Consider the following 23,479-nt stretch of genomic DNA (forward strand, 5'->3'; position numbering starts at 1 on the left):
GAGTTACCTGTACTAAAAGTGTCATGTTTGGAAGCATGACTTAGGAGAATATTACTGAGATGACACTAAAAGTCCACATGCAATTATTTGTTTCTGAAGTGGGCTGCAACGAGAGTGCTAAGGTTGTCAGGAGGGTGCAGGATGTTCCAGGTAAAGGGTGCAACAGCTTGGGCAAAAGCACCGCAAAGTGAAAATGAAAAGTATTTCCGCAGACGCCAGTAACCCCTCTGTTTGAAGCAGTGTTAGTATAATGGAGCACTGGAGGATGAGTCTAAAATGGTAACTTGATATCTGATTGTAGAAGGCCTTAAATGTCCAGACGAAGACTCTGGACTGTAATAGAAATAGGGAGCCATTGAAGGTTTTGGAGCAGTAGAGTTCCAGCAAAGGAAGAGTACTCTGTGTATGGAGGGTTCTTTAAATCGAGAAGATAGCAGAGGCAGGGACAAGAATAAGAGACTCCTTGTGCAATGAGTAATTCATTATCCACTTAGTATTCACTGTAACTCTGTGACGTAAGTACTATTATTATCTCCATTATGCAGATAAGTTTAGTGAGGGTAATTAACCTACCGGAGGTCACGGGGACAGTCTGTGGCGGAGCTGAGATTTGAACCTAGGTCTGGCTGGTTCCATAGCTCTGTCCTCTGTCCACTGCACAAGCTGAATAGTTGCACACATGACATAGGACCAAGAGGAGGAGAGTAAGAGTAATTCATGTGGGCAGGGTTCAGGACCAGGTCTTACTTTTCAGGGCTCAGTGCAAAAATAAGATTAAGAATTTCAAGACAGAGACAGCAGAGCATTAGACTAAGCCCAGGGCCCTTTTGAGAGCAGGGCCCTGTGTGACTGCCAAGAAGGCAGTTCTAATCATTATGACAACTTGACAAATCACCTCAAAGCTCAGTGGCTGAAAACAATAACATTGACTTTGCCTATGACTGTACATTCTGGGTAGGGCTGAGAAGGCAAGCTCAATTCTGCTCCATCAGTGTTGGCTGGGGCAGCTTGAAGGCTGGGGCTTAGAATGATCTACAGGTTTGCTCTCTCACCTGCCTGGCCCTTGGGTGGGGAAGTGAGCAGCTAGAGGCTAGAGCAACTGGGGCTCCTCAAGCATCCTTATCCCTATGTGCTCTCTCCACATGGTCTTTTCAGCGTGGCAAACTTCTTCCTTGGTGGTTCAGAGCTCCAGAGAAGCATTCTGCATGTCAAGAGAGGGAGAGAGAGAATCAGAAACAGGCATAAGCCGTGTTGCCTTTTATGACTCAGACTTAGAGGTCACATGGCGTCATTTCTGCTATTCATTTGAAGTGAGTCGCTAAGTCCAGATCATATACAAGGAAAGGCAAATTTAACTCCAGCTGCTTCCCACAAGAAAGAATTGGTAGATGTTTTTCAAACCAGCACAGTTGGCCTAATGAGTGACTGGATTAGTGGGATCCGATAGGTGTTTCCCCTTTATCCCTGAACCGCTACCACCAGAGTCATTCTTTGTTGTTTCCAAATGTCCTTTTTTAAAAGGCAACTCCTAGTGATGATAACACATTAAGCCTGGTTTTGACAGCTCTGAGGGATTTAAATTACTCCTGTGCCTCCTGTTAGACTAGGTGCCGGCAGTTAGCAGATGGGAGGAGAAAGCGATCTGAGGGTATCCAGGTGGGGAGACCAGGATGGTGTGAAGCTACTACAGAGCAATCCAGAAAAACTTCTGGAAGGAAAATGCCTTATTGTATAACCAGGCACTGCGCTTTACACGTCTTGTCTCATTTAATCCTCACCACACCCGGAGAGGTGCTCTCATCAACCTCATGTTAACAGACCGAGGTTCTGAAACACAGGAGGCGCACAGCTAGTGAGTTGCAGAACCTGGATTTGAACTTAGGCAGCCAGAGATCAGGGCCCATACCCTTAAACTTTGGGCTATGCCACCTACTCCTTAGCAATTCTGTGTTTCTGTTTTTCTCTTCATCATTGCTTTAACATTTGTATCATTTCCTACTTACACAAATATGTAAGCTTTAAGGAGGAAAAATAATAGGTAATTTTACCTAATATTATCATCTTACTTATAAAATAGTGCCTCACATATAGGTGCTCAATAAATATTAAAGAAATGAGTACCATTTGCCCTTACTCTATAAACTTATATTTACACTTGCCTTCCTGGTCCTTGTCACTCAAGGTCTTGACTTGGACTGGTGCTTCCCATGATGTCCTCTGCGGCATCCAGTCCAGGGTCTATATCTTCTGGCCTTCTCCTTTTGGCCTCTTCTGGCCACCTGGCCCTCTCAGACATTTCATGCCCCTCCTTCCACCTTAGAGCCTGGAGCCCTCAGACCCCTCTCTTTAAACCAGCAGCACGCTGGATACCAAGAACTGGGTGAGGCAGCCCTCCTGTCCACTTGCCTAGACCTTCTCTAAGCCATTGCTTCCTAACCGCCAAGAACACTGTGGGCAGGGCCTTCTCTCTAATCCTCGTGGGTTAGACACATAACTCTGCTGTTCTTGGATTTCCACTCAGTCTCCGTGGGGTCTCTATGGAGATTTCTGTCTCCAAGCCTCTGCTGGGGGTGGGGGTGGTGAACTCCACCCTGCTGAAAATCCAAATAGCCTTGAAGCCGCCTGTTCCCTCCAGTCCTCCATCACTTGTCTTCTTGAACTTGATTCATGGTGTCTTTCATAATACAGAAGTTTAAACTTTTGATATGCTCAAATCTGTCAGTTTTTTCCTTTGAAACATGAATTTGAAATATTTATCATTTTTTTAAAAATTATTAATTTATTTATTTTGGCTGCGCCGGCTCTTAGTTGCGGCACACGGGATCTTCATTGTGGCATGCGGGATCTTTAGTTGCAACATGAGGGAATCTTTTAGTTGCAGCATGCGGGCTCCTTAGTTGCAGCATGCAGACTCTTAGTTGCGGCATGCGGACTCCTAGTTAAGGCATGCATGCGGAATCTAGTTCCCCAACCAGGGATAGAACCTAGGCCCCCTTCATTGGGAGCTCAAAGTCTTACCCATTGGACCACCAGGGAAGTCCCATGAAATATTTATCATTTTTAATGGCTCTGTCACAAAATATGATTTGCTTAACCATTGCCTAAATGTTACAGTTGTTTACAGTTCTTTGACTAATATTAATAGCACAGCTATAAATATCTTTATAATTTCTTTTCCGTTTGTGTTTTTCCTTACATAATCCCCAGGATGATATTGTTGGGTAGGGGTTTTATGGCAGTTAATACACATTTGCAGATTACTCTCCAGAAATAGTTCACGGCTATAGTTCCTCAAACAATATAGGTTAATACACACTGATTCAATTTCTTCAGTGGTTATAGGACTATTAAAAGTTACTATTTATTTTGATGTCAGTTTTACTGTTAAGTTTTTCTGGGAAAATGGCTATATCTGCTAAGTTTGCAAATTTCTTCTATTCCTGTAGTTATGTCCCCTTTTAATTCCTAATATTGTTTATTTGTGCCTTTTCTCTTTGTTCTTAATGAAAATTGTCAGGGGTTTTGTAGTTCATTAGTTCTTTTAAAGAAACACTGTTGTTTGACTTTATTGCTGCTCTCTATTATATTTTAAATTTCTTCTATCTTTTATTATTCATTTCTTTTGGTTTCTTTAAGTTTATTCTCTTTTACTAACTTCTTGAGTTGGAAGCTTAACTCATTAACTTTTGGCCTTTCTTCTAATATAAGTTTTTAAGTCAACCCAATTCCCCTATATATGTATATATATGTGTATATATATGTGTATATACATATTCCCCCCACCCCCGCACCACACACCTTGTGGGATTTTTTCTTTAAAAAAATGTTTTATCTTTTCTCTCTTTTTAAAAAAAATTTTAATTTATTTATTATCTATTTTTGACTGCATTGGGTTTTCGTTGTTGCGTGTGGGCTTTCTCTAGTTGTGGCGAGTGGGGGGCTACTCTTTGTTGTGTTGTGAGGGCTTCTCACTGCGGTGTCTTCTCCTGTTGCGGAACATGGGCTCTAGGCGCATGGGCTTCAGTAGTTGCAGCACATGGGCTCAGTAGTTGTGGCACGTGGGCTCACTAGTTTCAGTGTGTGGGCTCAGTAGTTGTGGCTTGCAGGCTCTAGAGCTCAGGCTTAGTAGTTGTGGTGCACGGGCTTAGTTGCTCCGCAGCATGTGGGATCTTCCCGGACCAGGGCTCTCACCCGTGTCCCCTGCATTGGCAGGCAGATTCTTAACCACTATGCCACCAGGGAAGTCCTGGCTTGTGGGATCTTAGTTCCGTGACCAGGGATTGAACCTGGGCCCTGGGCTGTGAAAGCGCCAAGTCCTAACGACTTGACCATGAGGGAATTCCCCAGTCCACATCCCCTTTAATACTGCTTTAGCTACATACCTTGTTTTGATGTATGTTTTCCCAGTATTATACAATTCTCAGTATTCAACAATTTCCATTATGATATCCTTCTTTGACCCATATGTAAGTGTACATTTAAAATTTTTTATATAAATGAGATTTTTACATCATTTTTGTTATTGATTCCTAATAAATTGCATTTAGTCATATAACAGTATGAGACTGATTCTTAATATTTGCTGAGCCATATTCTTTGGCCTATTGCTTGTCAGTTTTTATAAATATTCCACATGTGTTGAGAAGAAAATGTATTTGTTAAGTGACTGGAGTTGGGTTCTCTATTTGTTCATTAGCTCAGGCTTAGAAAATATTTTATTCAATCGTCTACATTCTTACTAATTTTTAGTCTGCTTAATCTTTCAAATACTATATGAGGTATGTTAAATTCTCCCACCATAATGGCAGATTTGATTTTCCTAGTTGTGTTTATGCCAGTTTTTTTAAAAGAATTTATTTGTTTTAGAATAGTTTTAGGTTCACAGCAAAACTGAGAGGCCTCCCATATACCTCCTGCCCCACACGTGCACAGCCTCATCCATTATCAATGTGCCCCACCAGAGGGGTACACGATGAACTGATGAACCTATACTGACACATCGTAATCATCCAAAGTCCATAGTTTACCTTAGGGTTCACTCTTGGTGTTGTTTGGGTTTGAACAAATCTATAATGACACGTATCTATCATTATAATATCATATAGAGTATTTTCACTGCCCTGAAAATCCTCTGTGCTTCACCTATTCATCCCTTTCACGCCCAGTCCCTGGCAACCACTGATCTTTTTACTGTCTCCATAGTTTTGCTTTTTCCAGAATGTCATACAATTGGAATCATACAGTGTGTAGCCTTTCCAGATTGGCTTCTTTCACTTAGTAATATGCATTTAAGATTCTTCCGTGTCTTTTCATGGCTGAATAGTTCATTCCTTTTTAGCACTGAATAATATTCTTTGTCTGGATGTACCACAATTTCTTTATCCATACACCTATAGAAGGGTATCTTGGTTGCTCCCAAATTTTGGCAATTATGAATAAAGCTGCTGTAAACATCTGCATGCAGGTTTTTGTGTGGACATGAGTTTTCTGCTCCTTTGGGTAAATACCAAGGAGTTTAATTGGTGGATTGTATGGTAAGAACATGTTTAGTCTGGAATGAAATCACCTAAGTGTCTTCGAAAGCGACTGTACCATTTTGCTCTCCCACCATCAATGAATGAGAGTTCTGGCTGCTCAACATCCTTGTCAGCATTTGGTATTGTCAATGTTCTGGATTTCTGGTCATTCTAACAGGTGATAGTGTTATGCCAGTTTTCGTTTTAGGTGTTTTGAGGCTATGTTATTTGGTACATACAGGTTCAGAATCATTATATCTTCCTAGAGGATTAAACTTTTGTGCATTTTGTCATGCTACTTTTTTATCTATAATAATGCTTTTCACCTTAAATTCTATTTATTCAAATGTCAATAAAACTATGCCAGCTTTCTTTCCTCTAGTATTGCTTTATATATCCTTCTAACACCGTTTTGTTTTCTGTGACTTTACTTTTTAGGTTAATCTCTTGAAAATTGCATGTAACTTGTATGTTGTTTTATGTACCTTTTTTTTTTTTTTTTCCCGGTACGCGGGCCTCTCACTGCCGCGGCCTCTCTTGCTGCGTAGCACAGGCTCCAGACGCGCAGGCTCAGCGGCCATGGCTCACGGTCCCAGACGCTCCACGGCATGTGGGATCCTCCCGGACCGGGGCACGAACCCGTGCCCCCTGCATCGGCAGGCGGACTCTCAACCAACTGTGCCACCAGGGAAGCCCACCTTTTGATAATCTCTATTTATTAACTGATGAGTTTATACAATTTATTACGATTACTGATATATTTGGATCTAATTTTACTTTCTTATTTTATGCTTTCTATTTGTCTGTTTAATTAATTTTTAGTTTCTTTTTTTCCCCCTATTATCTCCTCCATGATGCTTTTTTTTTTTTTTTTTGGCTGCGGCAGGTCTTAGTCTGCAAACTACGTAGACTCACTATATCTGTTGGGGCCAATGTATGTCTAGAAAAACCGAGACAGTTTCTATGACTCTGGGGAGCTTCACCTTCTTGTGGACTTCCACGTTGTGCTGCTTCTTCCTCAAGGCAGCTCTATTTGCACAGCTACACATGTATCTACCTGTTGGCCGGTTGCTCACTGCCTCTAGGAAGAGCTCTTAGGAAGCTGGTGTCCTCCCTTGCAGTGGTTCTGAACCTTATCAGGGTCATGGAACTCTTTGAGAATCTGCTGAAAGCTATGCACCTTTCTCCAGGAAAATTCAATGCCAGCCAAAATGTAGGGTACCATTTCAGAGGGTTCCTGATCCTCTGCTCTAGACCATCAAGCACCTGATGATTTGTCTTCCTAAAGATGAGTGTGAGGTCTCGGGCCTCAGCTCTGGAGGGCTTCCGCTTCCTCAGAAACTCACATGGTATGTACCCAATCCTGGGACTAATTGGAAAGCTTCATGCTCTGCGCGTTGATAGATACTCTATTTGACTATTTTCATTTAATCAAGTGATGTGCTGCCAATGGGCCTCCACAACTGTAGTCTAAAGGAAAGTTTTTGTTTTTTTCCTTTCTATTGGGATCTGGTTTTCCTGTGTTTAATAAATAGCAATTCTTGGGACCACTGTTGGATTGACCCTGATTTGTTGTGTTTTCAAGCCCTACCTGAGTGTAGACCTGTTTCAAGGAGTCTAGTCTTTTTTGATTTGTTCTTCAGTGAGTTTTTAATAGATACAAGCCAACAATCTGTTTCCCTCCCTGTTTAAGGCTTGGTCTTTTTGTGACTCTCTGCACTTCTAATCTGGCCTTTTTCTTATCCTCTCTGAACTAGTTTCCACTCGTAAAATGAGTGGACTGAACTACATCATATGTGCTTAAACTGCACTTCTCCGAGCACCTGGGGGCAAGAGGAGTGGGACGCTCCTGCCCGCAGCACAGCTTCCCCCAGCACAGGTCTGCGTTATGCGCTTTACATGCTGGATCCGGAATAAGATTTATTTTGAGCAAAGCTCCTGATGTCCGTGTGTGGCTCCTCCCTGCACAGGAGTCCTGTCACCTGGGTGGCAGGGAGAGGCAGGGAGAGAGGCGCTCCTGTCTAACCCACCGATCGCCCCCTCTGTGGCAGACACCGCTTCCCTGTGACCCCCAACACTGTCTCCTGCTTCAAGCTACGGGGGGATGTGACCTGTGACGATGAGAATGTTAGTGCTGCTGCTGCTACTGCCCCTGAGGCAGGCTGCTCCCAAGGACGGCACCGCAAGGTAACGGACTCAGAGGGCAGGGCCCTGGGCTGGGAGCAGGGCCGTCTCTGGAGAATCGGAGGTATGCTGTGGGCCCCTCTGGGAAGCGGAAGACTGGGTGTATGCTCCCTGACTTCTGTATCATCCCCACCACCTCAGCTTCTGCCTTGTGCCTGTTAGAGTGCCCTCTGCAAAGTGGGCATCGACACGTTTGCTGGACTCACTTGGAAACCGGGAGCTCATTTTCCAACGAGATGTGAGGCTATGAGCTTGGGAAGGGGCTGCAGTCCTCTTATCAAGAACTTATAGTGGAAGCTCCAAAGAAATAGAGATCATTAGCATATCACTTCTATTTTATTTGAATATCTTCCTTGAGGTTTTGTGTATTAATATTATGCAGTGGGTATGCTGGGTGGGGTCGGGGGACGGATACAGCCACAGCAGCAGGGGCTGGCAGCAGTGACCAAAGTTGCTGTAACAGCTCCTGCCAGCTCTCTGGCATCACACATCTGGATTGACTTGGGCAAACAGGGATCCCTGTCCGGAACTGCGAGCAAATCTTGAGCTTTAAAGACTGACAAAAAGCCCCTGAGCAGATCGAAACTACAAAACCAACATAGATGCCCTCAACTTGGGGTAAAAAAGAGTCCTCCTTGTGTCGTGGAGCAAATCGGGTCTGTATAAAACTGGGCAGTGCCACCGGGCTCAGCCAGAGACCTGTCCCTCGGCTCCCAGCATCACAGAGGAAGGGTTGCCATGATGCATGTTGTCCTGCTGCCCACTATGCTGGTTTCTTGGGTCTCCAACTTGTGTCTACCAGGTGCGGCTTCCTCTGGCCTCCACCAAACCAGATGTTTCACTGGGATTTTCACTTACCATCTAAGCTAGGAATCTGCAAAGGCAGAGTCTGGGGAGTAAGGTTCTGCTTCTGAGGAGGCCACAATGGCCTCCTCCCCACAAGGTTTTTGGGGACCTGGAGAGGCAGCTCCCTTTGGGTCTGGGGGGAGAACTCTACCAAGAGCTTGGGGATGGAAGGCTGTGAGGCTGGGCCCTCAGAGGAGGCTCTTTGCAAGGCCGGTGCTTCCCTCCCTCCTCCAGGCTGGACCCTGAAGTGCAGCAGCCACCTCTACGCAACCCCTTCCAGCCAGGCCAGGAGCAACTTCAGTGAGTAGGCTTGGGTGGGGCGCCCGAGGGCCAGGCCTGGGGCTGCAGACTGGCCTCTCGTGGACTGATTTTCCGCTTTTCTGCCAGACTTCTGCAGAACTACCTAAAGGGACTAGAGAGGATGGAAGAGGAGCCGGAGCACATGAGCCGGGAGCAGGGTGAGGGGCCGGGCTGGTGGGGCCAGTGGACGGGAGGCTCAGGGCAGCCAGAGCCGGGACTGACCTCAGGCCATCCCGCGACTCCTGCCTGATCCCCCTGTCCCCTGATGCCTCTTCTCATCCAGCCTCTCTTCCTTAGTTCTCCTCTACCTCTTTGCTCTCCACGACTATGACCAGAGCGGCCAGCTGGATGGCCTGGAGCTGTTGTCCATGTTGGCAGCAACTCTGGCCCCTGGAGCTTCTGCTTCTGACTGTCCCACCACCAACCCGGTAAGCCCTGCTGGACGGGGGCCCTTCTCCCAGAAGGAGACCCAGCTCCCTGGGGCTTTGGTTTTTTTCATCATGACTCTTTTGGTGAATCCCCTGTGAAAGGAGGGCTCAAAGCCTGCATGGCAGGGATGCAGGGGGGTGTTGGGAAGGTCAGGGTTCCTGGGAGCATCTCCAGTCACTATAGACCCTTCCACAGGTGATCCTGGTAGTGGATGAGGTGCTGGAGACCCAGGACCTGAATGGGGATGGGCTCATGACCCCTGCAGAGCTCGTCAACTTTCCCGGAGAGGCCCCGAGGCACACAGATCTCAAAGAGCCCCCAGAGCCACAGGATGTTGGGAGGCAGCCTCTGGGGGCTAAAAGCCCATCAAGACAAGAAGCACATGAAGCCCCAGGTCCCAGAGAAGAAGCTGGGGGACAGGTGGAGGCCAGAAGGGAGTCCTTGGAACCTGTACAGGAGGCTGGGGGACAGGCAGAGGCTGCAAGAGAAGCCCCTGGCCCTGGAGGGGAGGTTGGGGGACAGGTAGAAGCCAGGGACACTGGAGAGAGAGCAGAAGAGCTTCCAAGGGAAACACTGGAGTCTAAGAAAACCCCAAGTGAGCTTGAGGTCCATGCTATTCAGCTGGAGAATGATGAGATATAAACCTTGAGGATACAGGATTGCATCCCTAGGAGTCTCAGTGCCAGAACGTTAAGCCCCAAAGGGTAGGGTGTGTACGTTAGGACAGCAACCACCTCTGTGCCCCCTTCCTGGCCCCAGTAGGCGGTAGGTCTTTCTGTGCAGCTCAGAGAGACCCTACGTTGAAGGGCGGCTTTAGGGCCCAGAAAACCAATAAAGAACCAAATGCACCCATCCCTCTGGGCCATCGATCCACTGGTCCAGCCTGCCCTGACCTCAGGCTGCAGGGGGTCGGGACTGGGCAGTCCTCTTGGGAGGGCAGGAATTCAGTTTACCCAGTGTTCCCAGATGGTGCTGAGACACAGCAGAGTACAGCACTAGGCCACAGCCAGCTGCAGACAAGCCGGGGAAGGGAGCTCAGCCTTTCCCTGGGGCCTAACCACTAGAACGCCCTCCTGCAGTTCAGGGTAGATCTTCTCCATCATCCTGTATCTGCTCCCCACCCCTGAAAATATTAATAATGACCATTTATTGAGAACCTAGTACACACTGGCCATCATGCTGGGCGTTTTACATATTGTGATTTTATCCTCACAATAATTCTATGACCAGGCAGAATTAGCACCATTTGACAGATGAGGAAATTGGGGAAGATGGAGTTCAGTAACGTACTCATGATCCCAGAGCTAATTAAGTGGCAGATTTGAATTCAGGCCTGTCTGAGCCTAAAGCCCATACCTTTTATCACATTCTACGGCCTCACCCCTCCTGCCCCAACTCCCATGTGGAAATTCGCCAATTCCCATATGTCCTCAGACCAGGTCTCCCCCAGGGAGAGCAATGCTTTGTATTCTGGGTCACATTTGTGGCTCAGGCACCGCCTTAACTACAGGCGGCTCCAAGGGTGGGGCGGTCAGGCTGGGGTCAGTCACTGGGGAGATATTTTTGGGCTGCAGAGCCTCCGCCAAACCAGAATAGGCTCCCTGCCTGCTGGCCTGTCACGCTGGCTCAGCCATGTGGACACTCTTGTGGCCACTGGAGTCTTGTGACAGAGCTGGGGCCCGGAGGATCTTTTCTCGTGGCTTGTGGTTATCTGGAGGGTTCCCTGGGGTGCAAGGGGTTAAGTCTCCTCCCCCGCCGGAAAGGCTGGAAGTCTGGCCCTCTACCCTGAGCTGGGACCCCAGCAAGGGCACAGCTGGTGGCCAGCCTGGGGCACTTCCTGCTGCTCTGGTCTGGGTGGCCCTTCCTCTGGGCCTGGGCAGGAGGTGAACTGGGGGAATAGAGAAAAAAAGGGCGGAGGACTGCAGGATCAAAGCCTCCAGAATCCCCAGCCAGAGCAGCTCAGACATCAAAGACAAACAGACTGCCAGAAGGAAGCTGGCTCTGGGGAAGATTTATTTGCCCCGCAGCTCTGCCATGTGAGATGCCAGGTCACAGGTGGAGCCCTCCCACAGCCGGCATCCGCCCAGGGGGCAAGGCAGCCTGAGGCCAGCTGGCCAGAGAAGAGAGGGCGATGGCAGCCAGTGATGCTGGCCGGGGGTGGGGATGCGAGCCGGTGCTTCCTGCCACAGGGCACTCACACGATGCCATCGAAGCCCTGCAGACCACACTTCTTGCCCGCCACCTGGCAGCCAAAGCTCAGGGCCTCCTGCATGCTCTTCCCTGGAGGGGGGAGGGGTGAACAGCCCCAGATCAGCCTGGTCTTCTGGGCAAGGGCAGGCCCCGGCCCTGGGCCTGCTGCTGGGGGGGGTACTCACCCTGGGACAGGCGGAAGATGACGGACGCGTTGAAGGTGTCTCCGGCCCCCAGAGTGTCCACCACCTGGGGCGGTGGGAAAGCGTCGGAGTGGAGCAGCCGTCCATCAGGGCCCAGGGCATCGGCACCCTCCTCAGCCCAGGCACAGACCAGCGTAGCCCTGTGACACCCTCCACTCAGCTGGGTGTTAGCCCAGCCCTGGCCCCCAGCCTCATTATCCCTCCCCGGGGCAGACCCTGGAGGCCAGGCTCCCTCACTCCCCATACCCGGGCCACTGCCTGGCTTCCACTAGCTCACCCCTTCCTCACGCGACCGTACAGGCCCCTCAGGGCCTCCTCCGCTGACTGGAACCCAAAGTGCTTGGCCACATCTTTGCTGACAAACACCTGTGGGCAGTGGAAGAGAGGCCGAGAGTCACCTGAGCTCTACCCCAGCTGTCCCTCACTACCAGCAACCTGCTCCTCCATCGTGGCCACCTAAACCCCCACGTGGCATCGCTGTCCCGCAGGAACAGGTTTTCATACTTGCTCAGGATATGCTAGAAAACAGCCATGTAAATTGTGACACAAAAGCCCTGGCCTATTCTAAGATCAACGAATTTCCTCACAATTGAAAACCCAGAGTGAGTCTTGAGGTCATCTTGGGGTGCAATCTACAACTGGCGGGTAAAAGCACTCAGGAGGGCTTTTGTTCTATTTGGCTTTCCGCATATAGCTACGCCCTCTAGGTCTGATTTCTTCATTTTTTTTTTGTGGTATGTGGGCCTCACTGTTGTGGCCTCTCCCATTGCGGAGCACAGGCTCCGGACGCACAGGCTCAGCGGCCATGGCTCACGGGCCCAGCCGCTCCGCGGCATGTGGGATCTTCCCAGACCGGGGCACGAACCCGTGTCCCCTGCATCGGCAGGCGGATTCTCAACCACTGCGCCACCAGGGAAGCCCCTGATTTCTTCATCTTTAAAACAAAGGGATAGGGGTTATAGAGCTTCCTTAACACCAGCTACATATTAGAATCACCAGGGTGTTTTGTTTAAAAATACTTCAGCCCAGGCTTCACTTCTACCAACCAAATTAAAAAAAAAAAAAAAATGAGGGTGGGGCCCAGGCATCCACATCATTTAACATGCAGCCAAGGTTGAGGCCCAACGAGCTTCCACTGTGATGCTAGGATTATCATCCCGATTCCATTTACATTCCAGACTTGCCATGGGCATGTCCCCTTCCCATCCTCCCTCACCTCCTAGTGGCTCCCACCCCAGAATTGGAGGGCACCTCGGAGAACAGTCCCATCCTGTCATTTGACAGAGGAAAAGACAGGAGGCCCAGGGAGGAGAGGCTTCCACACAGGCTGGCCCTGAGGCTGGCTGTCCTGGCCTTGACCAAGCCCTCTGGCTGCCTTCATACCTATGCGCCCACTGGGGTGGAGAAATCCTACTCCTTGGCCACTGTTGAGGCCTGCACCAGAGCCCTAAGCTAGAGGTCTGCCTCTTTGCTTTGCCCCCACCTGTCAACATCACCAAGCCGCAAATTGCCGTCCTAAGTGTGACAGGCAGGACAAGGGGACACTCGGACTCCCTTTAAGGACCAAATTAAGCTGGCTGTGGCAAGCGGGGGGGCGTGGGGGATGCTTACCACGTCTCCGTAGCCAAACAGCTGGTACAGCTCCTCTCGCGGCTTCTCCACCTCCACAGACACCCGGATCTTCTGCTCGGGAGGCTGCCTGGCGTTGTGCTGTTCTATCCGCTGCAGCATTTTCACCTGCTCCGATGCATTCCGGCCCTGGGGCAGAGCAGGGCAGGGCAGGCAACTCAGGACCAGCTGGGCGCTGGTCTCATTCTGCCTCATTCTTCCCTCCCTGCTGGAACCATGGGTGGGGGGTGGGGAGAGGGGCCAGGAAGGCTGGGCCGGAACGCCATCCTAAGTCTCAAAATTCTAGTGCTATTCTGGACCTTATTGACCAGCCCTCCCGTTTCAGATGAGAAGACGAAAGAATAAAAGAGAGACTTTCCTAAGGACATACAATAAATTAAATGACAGGGCTAGGATCAGAACTCAGGACTTCTCAAGGTTTCCTCCCACCAAGACTCCAAAACTTCTCCTGGACTGAAGATTCTAGTTCCCTTTATTTGGGAGCTGGGTCAGGCCCTCTCATTCCTGCCTCCCCAGAGGTAACGGGTCAGGCCTCCCACAGCCAGGCTCCTGCCAGAGGCCAAGTCCAGAGGAGGTGGGGCAGCCTGTAACACAGAAAGCACCAGACTTTGCCTACAGCCAGCATCCTGCTTCTGGCACCTACATCCTGCTGCGTGACCTTGAGTAATAAATCACCCCGTCTTTCTGGGCCTTAGTTTCCACCTGAAAACATAAAGGAGGATGGAGAGGGGGTGATGGGGGTTGGATTCATTGATCTCTAAGGTACTTCATGGTTCAAAGAAACCAAGAAGGAGGCCGAACATGTGGAGGGGCTGGCAGGTTGAGGCCCTCAAAACACAGGCAGGGCAGGGCTTGCCTCAATGTGGATCCACTTGAACCGGGTCAGGTCAACCTTCTCAAAATCTTTAGCAGACACATCTGGTAGGTTCCTGAGTCACAGGACAGAAAGGACAGAGAAGGGGCATGGTGAGGTCAGCCAGGGCCAGGATCTCTAACTGGCTGCTAGGGCCCCTATGCCTAGCGCTGCCTGCAGCATGGCAGGAAGCTGAATCTATAGCACGTGCTTCTGAGGCTTAGCTCCAGGATAGACCCTGTCTCAGGCTAAACTCAAGTCCACTCCTTGCCCTACTCAGCTCCATCCAGACAGGGGGCTGGAGGCAGTTTCCTAGGGTGCCCCTTCCTGTGTTTGAGGCTGTGATATTATCTAAGGGCAAACTCAACCACCACATATGTCAAGCAAGGGACCAGTTCTGCGTGCCTTGGAGACCGTATCTCCCCAAATGCTTTCAGAGCACCAGGGACTACAATTCCCAGAATTCCTCTTGCCAGCAGCACACACAGCTACCACCATGCAGTGCCCCGGGGAAACTACAAAGGCCATGCCCTTCTGCCTGGAGCTCGGGTCTGGGTCCTCTCACTTCAGGCACCCCAGCGGTGACAGCAGCCCTGTCCTGAGTTTGTCAGCTCCATGTTATGATCCTGGGGTCAAGGTTGGTGCTTGAGGATGTTTCTTTTTGGCTGACTTAGGTGTGGAGACCTGGGAACGGTCCGCCTTGACCTTCCTTGGCCAGAGACCTACACAGAGCCAGTGACCTCCCCTCCATGTTCTGTGCCAAATCCTCCTTCGATTTAACTAGCTGGGTGACGGTGGCCTTTCTGAGGTGCTTCCCCTTTGGTAAATAGGACCGAACCCCTAGCCTTGCAGGCCTGCTGCAGCAGGAGATAATGTGTGTGGATATGCCTGGACCGAGGCCAGTGGGCAATAAACATATCTCCTTGGAGCTCCTCTCCCTCCCTTCCCGTCAATACCCATGTTGTGTCCCTGATCAAAGTTGCTACAGATTGTTGCTTAATGGGCAGATGACTAGGGTTGCCCAATGGGAAGTTCGTGTCTAGCACGTATGCCTACCCACTCATTCACTGGGACACAAAGAGCCCAGGGCCACTGGTTATAAATCTTGTTCCAGGATGACTGCCCCTCCTGCAGGGACAGTCAGAACCCCAGGGCAGTTGGGCTTGGGCCATCTCTGCCCTAACAGAGTACTTGGCACACACTAGGTTCTCAGTAAACTAAACCTCTGAGATTTTTCAGGGGGGAATCTGGGAGAGATGAGAAGGGGTCTCTCCCTGGAAGCCTGGGACCCTAAAGGGATTCCCCTGCCCTGCCCCAGGTTAGCAACACATCAGATGGCCCTGTTCTGCTGAGCCAGTGTTCCCCTTCGCTCCTTCAGCAATGGCTGCGAGTGGTGTGTGGCATTTGGTCTGTGGCTTCATTCTGCTGGGATCTTTGGGGTCGCTCATCTCTTCTGAACACCCAAACCTCAGCTCCTGGTGCCATGCTGCAGACTGGCAACTCTGGGGCTGACCCTGGAAACCCCAGCGGGCCCCCTTCAGGTCCCAAGATGGTTTGAATCACATCTCCCATCCCTCTGTCCTCAGAACAATTTCCCCGTACTCACACCCAGGCTGCTGATTGGCTGATTATGGAGGAATCACATCGTAAATTACAGTCTGCACAGGCCTGCCCGCCCATCCTTGGTGTTGACCAAGGCCAAGTCGCCAGGCAGAGCAAAGCCCACCCCTTCCCACCTCACTTCTCCCCTAATTGAGAACAATTCCGAAATCACTGAACAGTTTGGCATAGGGACAATTTCTGGCGCAAAGAGAGAGGCCACAGGGGGCGGGCAAGCGGGCCGCCCACGTGGCAATGAGGGAGCTAATTGGCGGGCTGTGGCAGGGCAGGCCAGGGGGCCTTACGTGTCGTAGAGCACAATGGTACGGGAGCCATTGGAGCTGTTGACGATGCAGCAAGAGCATGGGGCTTCCCCGCTACTCTGCCAGGCCACCTGAGACACGTCCACGCCCCGCTGCCTGAAGTCAGCCACCAGGAAGCTTGGGGTGGAGCCCGAGCCAAGGGAAGGGCAAGGAGACACAGATTAGAGGCTACCAGGGGCCTGGACCTCCCGCGGGGTGGGGAGCGGTGCCGGAGCACGCGGGTCTCGGAGAGAAGGGTCCTGCTCTGGGAGCTGAGTGACGGCAATGGCGGCGGCAGCTGGCAGGGCGCAGACAGATGTACAAACCTGTAGGCATGTAGGATGGTGCGGCTACCACTGGCCTCGCTGCTGATGACTGTGGAAATGGGGACGGAGCCCGTGGTCTGAAAGACCGTGTAGCGCAGGTCCACGGAATAGCGGCGAAAGTCGTCCAGGACAAAACTGCCAGGGCGGAGTAACCCGGGGAGGCGCAGTTCGACGGGGGTTTGGGGGCTGGAGGGTAGGTGGCAGGGCCACCGGGGACCCTGGGGTGCAAGCAGAGGGGCTAGGATGGGACCGGGAGTCACTGTCACAGGCTGTGTGGAGGCAGGAGAGCATGGCTGGAGCTTAGTGAGAAAAACCCTAAGGGACGTTCTTTTACGTCCTGACTGAAGCGAACTCCGACCCTGACCCTGTCCTTCAATCTGACTCAAGCTGGAAAGGATTTGCTCACGTTCATAAAGCTAGATGGGGTAGATTTGGGACCTAGAACATGCACCCTGTTTGAACCAAGCAGGCGAGGGCACTGTGGCCCGCATCCTGCAAGGCCCAGGCAGTATTAATAATTACCAAGGTGATACTTTGTCCCCCAGGTGCCCTCTGCTTGCTTATTCCTCTCTCTGAAGTCCTTCCAGTCCTAACATGATTCCTCTCCTTCTACACCTGCCTCCACGATGCGCAGCCAGAAGTGGTGCTGCCTCGGCGGGCCTCTCGGTGCCCTCTCCTTGCACGGTGGCCAGCCCTCTCAGTGCCCGAGGCCCCTCAGTATGCACCGGGTGCAGGACTCGCTCAGAATCCCCTCCAATCAGAGTGAGCCAGGGGGTGGCCCCTCAGGAGGACTGTACCAGCAGAACAAGGAGGCCACCCACCCCTCCCAGCTCTTTGGAAATGCAGTGTCCTCTCACCAGGAGCTGGCAACCATCCTGGCCTTTCTCACTACGGCTGAACCTCCCTTTCGGCAACACCAAGGCTGGACAATACGGATCTGTATAGAGGTACCACGTCGGGGCATCATCCCTTGTCTTACGTCTCAAGGATCCTTTCAATAGTAGCTTTCCCACAGCATGGAGAATATGATTTGGTTTTTGCCAGATAACTTTTTGTACCCACAGTGCCAGGCACACGGTAGGTGCTCATTCGGTGTTTGCTGAACACATGGGGAGAATCTGGAATGGCCCAGCTATCGACATGACTGCCACACAAAGGTGGGCCCCCACCACCCCAAAGCAAGAGACACGGTCTTCCTCTAGCTGGGAGGGAAGGCAGCTGCTGAAGAGCGCTGACGCGTGAGCAGCTGTCGGCTCCGGGTCCCTCTGTCCCACATCACAGGGCAGGCTCTCGCCCCAGTATTTGCTTCATGCCAGTTCATAAGGAAGGGAATCTGGCTGCGGCCTGGGGCTGGGCTCTGGCAGCAACTCCTCTCAAACCAGGGCTCAAAGGGCTGTACTTTACAGGCCAGCAACCTGGCAGCCTGCCCCTGTGCCCACAGTGGGCAAAGTGGGCCTCACCGCCTGATAAGTGCTTGCTGAGTCGGCAGTGCCAGGGGTCAAAGGGCTCTCGGGTCCCTGCAGCGGCCAACATAGAGGAAGTTTGTGGGCCACTACGGGCTGCAGCCTCCTAGCCCATGAGCTGGGAGGCATGGGTCTGGACCCAGCTTTAGCACGTGGCATCGGGGTGTCCTTGGGCAGGGAGCTCTCGCTGCTTCAGTGAACAACGGGGACACAATCACTGGCCCTGCCCCCTCAGCTGGGAAAGAAACTGCAGGCCTGGACCCTGGGACCGTGGATGCAGGACATCCCCGAGAGAGGGCAGGTACAGCATGTCCCTAACTGCCTTCTGCCACAAGCACAGGCAGGATTAGGGACTTGAGAAGGGCAAAGTCACATCCACCGCAGAGAGTCTGTTGGAAACAAGGAAGGAAAAGGTGGGAAGCCGAAGCAGGCTCCAGGGACTGGCCAAGGAAATAGGCTGTGAAAATGAAAGCTTTAACAGGAGCAGCATTAGCAACTGAGCAGCAGGTAAGCCATACCGGGGAGGGTCTGGGATGCTGGAACTCCACTCCCCACGCCCCACCCATTTCTGGTGGCCACAAACCATTTCTCAGAGACCGCCCACCCAGGGCCAAGCTTCCTTCTTCTCCCCTCACCCTGTGGGCCACCCTCCCCTGCTCCCTCCACTTACTCGGCAGCGTGGCCTGGGGCCAGCGAGCCCATGAAGGCACAGGGGGCTCCAAGCAGGGAGAGGACAGTGCAGGAATTGGATGCGTTGCCTCCACGCTGCCATCTCTGGGACAAGCACCTGCAAAACACAAGGAGGGTCCCTGCAGATCCAGCAGGCTGGGGCTGGGATAAGCAGGGCTGAGCCCTGAGTAGGGCCCACAGGATGTAAAAGCCAGGCGATTCCCCTCAGAAAGCATCCAGGCCAGCCTTACTTAGGCTCAGCAAAGGGAAGAGGCTCAGCTATTCCCCAGCCCAGGCTAAATTCAAGTTCACAGTGATTAATGTCTATCTTGCACCTATTCTTATGACATCAGGAAAGCACTCACTCGGGCCCATCACAATTTGAGGGTCCCACTGACTTTGGGTTACTTCCTCCTCTGTTACAGTGACACCCCCCCCCCCACCAAACCTCCTCCTCCTTGAGGGCTGCCTCTTTCCAAAGGTGGCAAATCTCCTGCTGCTCCTCTTTTAGGAGAGACCACTTCAGTAATAACTCAGATAAAAATAATTAAGACAGGAAGCAAACCCGGACGGACATTGTGATCATTTAAGAAGGTTGTGTGGTAACTTTTATGATGACAAAAGTTAAAAAGATCACCGAGTGAAGGCCAGTTTTTCTCCATCTTTGTTTCTCCTTTTTTTTTCAGCTTTATTGAGATGTAATTGACATATAACATTCTGAAAGCTGAAGGTGTACAACGTGATGATTTTGATATGCATACATTTTGTGAAGTGATTACTACAATAAGGTTAGTTAACACATCCATCACAGTGCATAGTTACCTTTTTTTTTTTTCCTTTTTTTGTTTCTCCATCTTTACTGAAAATCTAACAAAAGGAAACTAAGTCAAGATACACCTGAAGGGCTACATTGTCATCGTCAACAACAAAAATGATAACTCATGCATACATAGTCAAAGCACTTGAATGATTTCTCACTTGCACTCCAATAATACTGTGAGGTAACAGTACAGGCTGTTATTTCTATTCTTCCAGTTCCAAAAAGGATAATAATAACGGTGGCAGCTTACGATAAGGGGAACAAGTACCGAAGAACTACTAATTAAGAGAAATGAATGAAGTAGAATTTTTAGGCTAGGGTATATTTGTACACAAAGCTTAACCTTGAAGTTCCCTTCAGCCTTGGGAAAAGGGGACCACGATCTCATTAGAAAGAAGGATACTAATCCGCAAAAGGTCAAACATTTCTCAAGCTATGAGCTTTAGAGAAATTTTCATGCAGAGAAGAGAGGAGAAGCCTGGAGGGACTGGACTTGCTCAAGGTCACAACAACAGTCAATGACAAAGCTGATACCAGAACCCGGGTTTCCTGACGCCAAAGCACTGCAAGTGCTCTGTATTTCTGAATGCAAAGTAGTTGGGTCGCAGCTTGATGTGGCTTCAGAGAAAGGGTGTACAGTTTTACTCTGTGGAAACCCTTCAAAGTTATAGTGACACCCAACTTTCTGTGCAGAAATGCTCTGCTGAGCATGAAGATGCTTTCCGGAAGGTCCTCCTCCGCCAGGACTCTGGGAGGCAGGGCCATTCCTCAGGGGTCTGGCCGAGTTCCAGGTGGCAGCTGCTGAGAGTCCTAGGCTGCCTATGGAGAGAGCCTGGGAAAGGTGGGGCTCAGATGCTGGGAAGGACTGTGTCCCCACTCAGGTTTGCCCATCGGGGAGGCACAACAGAGTCCGGGAGCTGGGCTGGGTGGGATGGGAGCACAGGAGAGAGGCCCCGTGGACAACCGAACTGACCCACAGAGGAGCACAGCCATGGGTCTGGAGGAGGGGGGAGATTCTCCCTAAAGCGCAGGGAGCACGGAGGGTGTCTTCGGAGAGGCACCTCGCTTAGCGCACCCCGTCGCAACCAGCTCCCATCAGGGCGGAACTAGCAGACTCTTGTCCTAGCCTCCCAACGTGAGTAAGCTCAAAGGCACTGGGACTCAGCTCTAGCAGATCAAGTCCTCTGGGTCCTCTGGAGGTCCTCCACAGTTCTTGGAGAAACTGGAGCTCCAGAATTTGCACTGTTCTCCGGAAAGTTAACTTGACTCCTCACTGGGCACCAAGTCCTGGGGCTGGCTTGACCTCGGTAGGCGGGCTAGGTCCACACAGCAGCATACCCTTGTGCCTCGCCTCCCCTGTCCCCGCACCTTTCGCCAGGGGCTGTCACCTCTGGCAAACAAAGCAGCCCAAAGCAAAGGGTCGACTCCATGAGACGGGCAGCCGCAAAGGAACAGGGGGCGCCAGAGAGGGCGGAGGCTGGAGCACCAGCCTGAGTTGCGACCGCCGCTCTCTGCCACCCGTCAACGACGTGGCCCCTTACAGAGACTGTCTAATTTCTCCAAGTCCTTAGCTTCCTCATCTCTAAAGAGAAGATGTGACTGATCCTGACACGCTTCCCATGGGCTGCCGTGAGGAAACTATGTAACAATGCCTGTGACAGTGCCGTGTGGACCCACAGCCTGAAGGATGCCGGGGGCTCTCCCCTCAGCGAGCCTCCTGGCTGCGGTGGCTGTAGTGTCTTTCCCGAGTTCAATCTTGAACTCGCCGTTTATCCAGTTCTTGGCTGAGACAAGTGAGGGCCAAGAAGCAGTTCTTGTCCGTATTCTGAGCACTAGACTGCACCAAGAGACAGCCACGGATTCCACCACACAGAAGTGGCTTGGGATCACCGGGTAAGGGTGATCAAGAGTAAATATCGGGGCTTCCCTGGTGGCGCAGTGGTTGAGGGCCCGCCTGCCGATGCAGGGGACGCGGTTTGAGGACCACTTTTTTCTCCTAACACCATCATTAACCCTATCATTCCCCTCCAGTTATTTTTCATTTAGCTCTTTAGATCAGTATAAACTCACAGATTATTTTTTTCAATGGGCTATAATACATTACTATCATTTATTTGGAAGCTCAGACTGTCCCAGTATTGGCCATTGGGAGCCCCTTTCAGCTGGTTCCTATGTCTTTTATGACACATCCCTAACATTCTTGGAGAAGTTCCTTACTTTCTGGTGTAAAAAGATGCTCCAGGCTCAACTTGCACTTCACCTGCCTCCATCTTGGAACAAGCCATTTCTCTAAGGATTCCTGGTCCTCTTAGGGGAGAGTAAAACCTCTTTTGGGGCTTCGCTAGTGGCGCAGTGGTTGAGAGTCCTCCTGTTGATGCAGGGAACACGGGTTCGTGCCCCGGTCCGGGAAGATCCCACATGCCGCGGAGCGGCTGGGCCCGTGAGCCATGGCCGCTGGGCCTGCGCGTCCGGAGCCTGCGCTCCACAACGGGAGAGGCCGTGGCAGTGAGAGGCCCACGTACCGCAAAAAAAAAAAAAAAAGAGTAAATACGGGAACCAACAAATTACTTTTCAACTACTATCAGACAACCAAGAAGGGTCTCTTCCACTATGTTGTTCACTGAGTATTGTAAACAGGACTTCTGGTAAACTTCTGGAATTCGGCACCAGGTAAAAGTCTGTGTGGCTCATGAACCAGCTCTACCCATAACTCACAGCATCTCCAAATTTGCCTGACGCGCCAGCAAGCCCTGAGCTACAGTGAAGCTCAAACACCATGGTTTTGAAAGTTCTTGAACTGTCTAACTGCACAGACTTCTTATTGTGAGCTACCTCAAAAAAAATTTTTTAAAGACACAGATGAGATATATATGTGGTAAATAAATTAGAAGTAAATGTGGTGATAGGCGAGTGCACAGTTCTCGTTAAAAAACTGGTTCTGCACCTTCCTAGCTGTGTGCCCGCGGATAAATGACTGCGTCTCTCAGGGTCTTTACTTGCTTAGCCTACTCTGTAAAATGGGGATAATGATGTCTGACACGGTCCCAGGGTTGAAATGGGAACTGAAGAACACAATGCTATCCAAAGCCTGGATCTTACTACTAAAGGCCTCAATTCTTTCCCCGGGCCCCCCACCCCCACCCCCACCCCCACCCCCCACCCCCATCCCCGCTCCACAGCCCTTTAGTCTTGGCCGCCTGGTACAACGCGAGGCTGCAGCGGCCCCTAGGGTCTCCGAGGGACCCGGGCGCCCCTACCTGCTGTCCGTGTCCTCCTCCGGGTATTTGTCCATCACACTGATGATGTCCAGCACCACTAGCCCCACGCACAGAATCTGTTTCTCTTCCATGATGCTGCTCCCGGAGCTTTCTGCCCGCTCGGCTGACGGGGTTCCTCCCGGGCTCTGCCTCTTATCCCGGAGGATCGTGTCCCAGCTCCCAGAGTCTGCCCTGGCTCCTCCTCCGTGTCCCGAGCTCCTCCTCCAAGGAGCCTCCCGCAGCGGCGAGGGGTGCAGTGGGGTACAGGGGACGGAGCCGGGCTCTTGCTCCCCACGCGCATCGACCCCAGCAGGCCTGGGAGTGCAGACCCCGCGGTCTTGGTTCCCGGCCTCCCCTTAGCAGGTGGCGTGGCCCAGGAGATGGCTACGCCTTCAAATTCTCGCCCTCAGTTTCCTCAATTGTCAGACGGACTCCGAGCTAATACAAATCTCTCTAAAGCGCAGCTAGGCAACCTCATGAATGCCAAGAGAAAGGGCAGCAGAAGAGCATCCCTTGTCCCGCCCTCTCCTGCACCCGCGGCTCCCTCTCCAGACCCTAGGCCCACGGGTTGAGTCTGGCCTCGCAGCTGCGGCCCGGACCCCGGCATCCAGAGCCGCGGCTCACGCAGTCCCTGCTGTCCCGCCCCGCCCCCGAGGCCCAGCCAATCCCAGCTCGAGGCCTCGCCTCCGCCGCTGAGCAGCTGGGGCACGCAAGATGAGAGGCGGAGGTCACGTGACGGGAGACACCGCCCAGCGGCGCCGTGGTCTCGGCTCGCGGCGCCGTGGTCTCGGCTCCCCGCGCCCTCTGGCGGACGCCGGCGGAAAAGGCGCGACCCGTAGTGGGGCCCGGCTAGGGCTCCAAGCCCCGGGCGCACTTCTCGCCCGCGCGTCCGG

At 51.5% G+C, this 23,479-nt stretch overlaps 2 protein-coding genes across 9 annotated transcripts in view; one reads left to right on the forward strand and one right to left on the reverse strand.

Moving 5' to 3' along the window:
- Window positions 1–12,375, forward strand: part of CGREF1 (cell growth regulator with EF-hand domain 1) — a 17,516-nt gene extending 5,141 nt beyond the window's left edge. For 3 of the 4 annotated variants that reach the window (XM_059080047.2, XM_067007931.1, XM_067007930.1), the window contains 5 exons: window positions 7,568–7,703; window positions 8,781–8,846; window positions 8,934–9,004; window positions 9,144–9,274; window positions 9,471–10,436. In XM_059080047.2, the coding sequence (XP_058936030.1) occupies window positions 7,636–7,703; window positions 8,781–8,846; window positions 8,934–9,004; window positions 9,144–9,274; window positions 9,471–9,917 (783 nt within the window). In that variant the 5' untranslated portion in view covers window positions 7,568–7,635 and the 3' untranslated portion in view covers window positions 9,918–10,436. Of the gene's footprint in view, window positions 1–7,567; window positions 7,704–8,780; window positions 8,847–8,933; window positions 9,005–9,143; window positions 9,275–9,470 lie in introns of all 4 variants that reach the window. The other variant, XM_059080044.2, reaches the window with a different exon arrangement.
- Window positions 11,272–23,247, reverse strand: KHK (ketohexokinase). Of its 5 annotated transcripts, none has more exons than XM_067007928.1 (8): window positions 22,587–23,247; window positions 18,511–18,627; window positions 16,055–16,189; window positions 14,154–14,226; window positions 13,280–13,426; window positions 11,946–12,034; window positions 11,651–11,714; window positions 11,272–11,555 (listed from the first exon to the last, which is right to left on the reverse strand). In XM_067007928.1, the coding sequence occupies exons 1-8, from the start codon at window positions 22,676–22,678 to the stop codon at window positions 11,532–11,534; spliced, it is 741 nt and encodes a 246-aa protein (XP_066864029.1). In that variant the 5' UTR covers window positions 22,679–23,247; the 3' UTR covers window positions 11,272–11,531. The 5 variants fall into 5 exon arrangements, with proteins under 5 accessions (XP_066864029.1, XP_058936025.1, XP_066864026.1 ...); XM_059080042.2 differs by lacking the exon at window positions 16,055–16,189 and adding an exon at window positions 16,378–16,512 and having other exon boundaries at window positions 11,651–11,808; XM_067007925.1 differs by having other exon boundaries at window positions 11,651–11,808; window positions 22,587–23,246.
- Between the last annotated feature and the right edge of the window lie 232 nt (window positions 23,248–23,479).

This window comes from Kogia breviceps, chromosome 11 (genome assembly GCF_026419965.1).
Source record: "Kogia breviceps isolate mKogBre1 chromosome 11, mKogBre1 haplotype 1, whole genome shotgun sequence".
Lineage (NCBI taxonomy): Eukaryota > Metazoa > Chordata > Mammalia > Artiodactyla > Physeteridae > Kogia > Kogia breviceps.